The sequence below is a fragment of the Aplysia californica genome, unplaced genomic scaffold (genome assembly GCF_000002075.1).
Source record: "Aplysia californica isolate F4 #8 unplaced genomic scaffold, AplCal3.0 scaffold01398, whole genome shotgun sequence".
NCBI lineage: Eukaryota > Metazoa > Mollusca > Gastropoda > Aplysiida > Aplysiidae > Aplysia > Aplysia californica.
This window is the reverse complement of record NW_004798668.1, coordinates 95,098-97,666: the sequence shown is the minus strand read 5'-3', so window position 1 is coordinate 97,666 and position 2,569 is coordinate 95,098. Positions and strand designations below refer to the sequence as shown.

At 39.5% G+C, this 2,569-nt stretch overlaps 1 protein-coding gene across 1 annotated transcript in view; it reads left to right on the top strand.

The window, feature by feature from the left end:
• The window catches only part of LOC106013872 (nucleolar protein 8), a 17,758-nt gene that overhangs the window by 2,944 nt on the left and 12,245 nt on the right, over positions 1-2,569 (top strand). The window contains exons 2-3 of the mRNA XM_035973550.1: positions 1,136-1,299; positions 1,584-1,646. Coding sequence (XP_035829443.1) covers positions 1,161-1,299; positions 1,584-1,646 — 202 coding nt within the window. The 5' untranslated portion in view covers positions 1,136-1,160. The remainder of the gene's footprint in view (positions 1-1,135; positions 1,300-1,583; positions 1,647-2,569) is intronic.

Below are 2,569 nucleotides of genomic sequence, written 5' to 3'. Positions count from 1 at the left end.
GAAACAGTTCCTGCACACCTGGCTCAAGGGGCCCCGAAACCGAAATACCCGGTTACCATCACATGTAGATACAAGTGAGACTACGTGCCTGGTTACCGCGTACGTAGATTCAACTGAGACTACGTGCCTGGTTACCGCGTACGTAGATACAACTGAGACTACGTGCCTGGTTACCGCGTACGTAGATACAACTGAGACTACGTGCCTGGTTACCGCGTACGTAGATACAAGTGAGACTTCGTGCCTAGTTACCGCGTACGTAGATACTCCCTGAACTTTATGAATAATAAAAAACCAAACGTAATGGCTTTGCTTTGCTGCGGTATTGATTTTGCTTTTAATAATTAGAACCAAGTTAACTGAGATCTCCATGATTACATGATTAAGAAAGGCTTGACACTTGAGGACAGGTAGGGAATCAAATCATAATAATCTTCTCTTAGACAGCAAAGTAAACTTATTGACTTTGTTAGATCTGGTAGTAGTGGTGCTATCTGAGAACAGATAGATCTGATCTAGACTCTATGTGAGGCAGCGTGGTGGAATCAGGCTCTTGTCAATTTTTGGGCATGTAGAGTTATTATTGCTATCATCTTATAGCTTGTTCATTTGGATTTTTAAAAATCCATTTATCTTGAATACAAGTCGAGATATTTGCGAAAGAAGGAGGTGGGGGTCACCTGTTTTCAGAGGTCAAATTAGTGAGAAAATGGCCGCCAAAGATTAGTTATTTCCCTAGATTAAGAGTCCATGGAAACTGTAAATTTATATTTTTGTGCCTTTAATCAACATTTTCGGTGAAATCCTCAAAGGAATGTGTTTGTAAATGGACAGAAAAGGTGTTGAGCCAAGAAACAAAAATGTGATAAAAATAGCTAAGCAGGGAGAAAATTGCTGTTTTCTTCGATTTCATTATTTTGACGAGAGCCTGATTCCACCACGCTGCCTCACATATTGTAGATCTGTACATTTTGGGGGGATTTCAGTGTCAAATGAATCGAGTTGTTGCCTGAACTGTTAACAAGTTTATGTAGACCTAGCAACGTTTATTTTTCACCCTTGTGGCGACAAGATGATAGACTCCGGTTGTAAGAAAGGCTGATATAATTGCTAAATGGTTTGTTGTTTTTTGCAGGTTGATGTCGAAGACTTAAGTGGATATGAGCAGCGACATCGTGTCGAAACGTTTGTTTGTTGGAGGCCTGGCAGACGATGTGTCAGAGAAGGACATAGTGGAGAGGTTTGCTCGCTTTGGGAATGTCTCAGATCTCAGTTTGAAACACAGAAAAGATGAAGCAGGTACGGTTCATTCTAAATAATTGTAAAGTTTTTGAGTAACAACTCCAACCCCACCCTCCCACCTACCCCCAACTGTTTAATTAAAAAGAAATCTTTTAGTATTTAGCATGATAATTTTCACCCTGTTACTTGGAGAGCTAAATTAAATTTTGTTTTGTGTTTTGGATTGTGACTGTTGCCTTTGGAAGTGTGTCGTGTGTCAGGTAGAACATTTTGTTGTCGTGCAATGTGTCACGGCACTGCGACTGTTGATGGTCAAATGTAACTTTGTTTTGTTTCCACAGGTGTGCCTCAGAAATCTTTTGCTCATCTGAACATTGAAAGTGACGAAGCAAGCATAAAGAAGTGTGAGTGACTTTTTTTCGGTTGGTTTGATAGACTTTGTTATTCTTAAGAACGATCTTTCCTGTAGAATGTGTGAGACAGTCGGCAGGTGGACTCTGAGGTGGGTAGTGGAGCGGGGAGCGGAGCACATGTGGCATTGGCCGGGGTGCTAAGATGTTGTTCCCAGGGTCAAGTAATCAAGTCAGGCTATCCAGAAACTTCAGGGCCCTAAATATAGAAGTTACGGACAGTGTTTGTTCTTTGTTGAGAAGCTTTCGGAGAAAGTAAAGTGAACACTGTTGTAAGAGGGATGAGAAATGTTGGCCTGAGTGGTCGTACTTTCTGTGTCAAAGTGTGGAGGGATGGATGACTCGTCAATGTTTGGCCACCTGGAGTTATTAGTTGTTGCACTGGGGTTGTTTGCCATTATTGTATTTAATTAGACAAAAGTAAAAACTCCGTTTCTAGATGAAGAAGGTTGATTTAATAATGAAAATGATATGAGGTCTGCCCTCTCTGGCTTCACTGACAAGACTAAATCATAATGAGCATGAGTACATGTGATTTAAACAGGAAGGAGGAGTGAGTAAAGATCACTAAGATCAGACAATCTTTGTTGTGAGGGTAGATGAAATAAAAGTATAATTACAGGGACATAATTCAAGTTAATCATGGCAATATAGGGACCAACGATCCAGAATTTATTGTTGCCCTTCTATATATTGATAAAAGCAATCTAATAGTCTAACATTAGTTAGCAATGACCACGAAAATCCTTTTTGCCAGAAAGTGTTTGCAAATAGGTGCATTTTGTAGCTTTATCTTCACAGAGCATGGAACTTTTTGAATTTTTGAAATCCATCAATAAACAAAAAAGTTACTGATTCTTAAATCAATTAATTTCTGGTACACTTTTATATAATGAAAAAAGCCCAAAATATGGGAC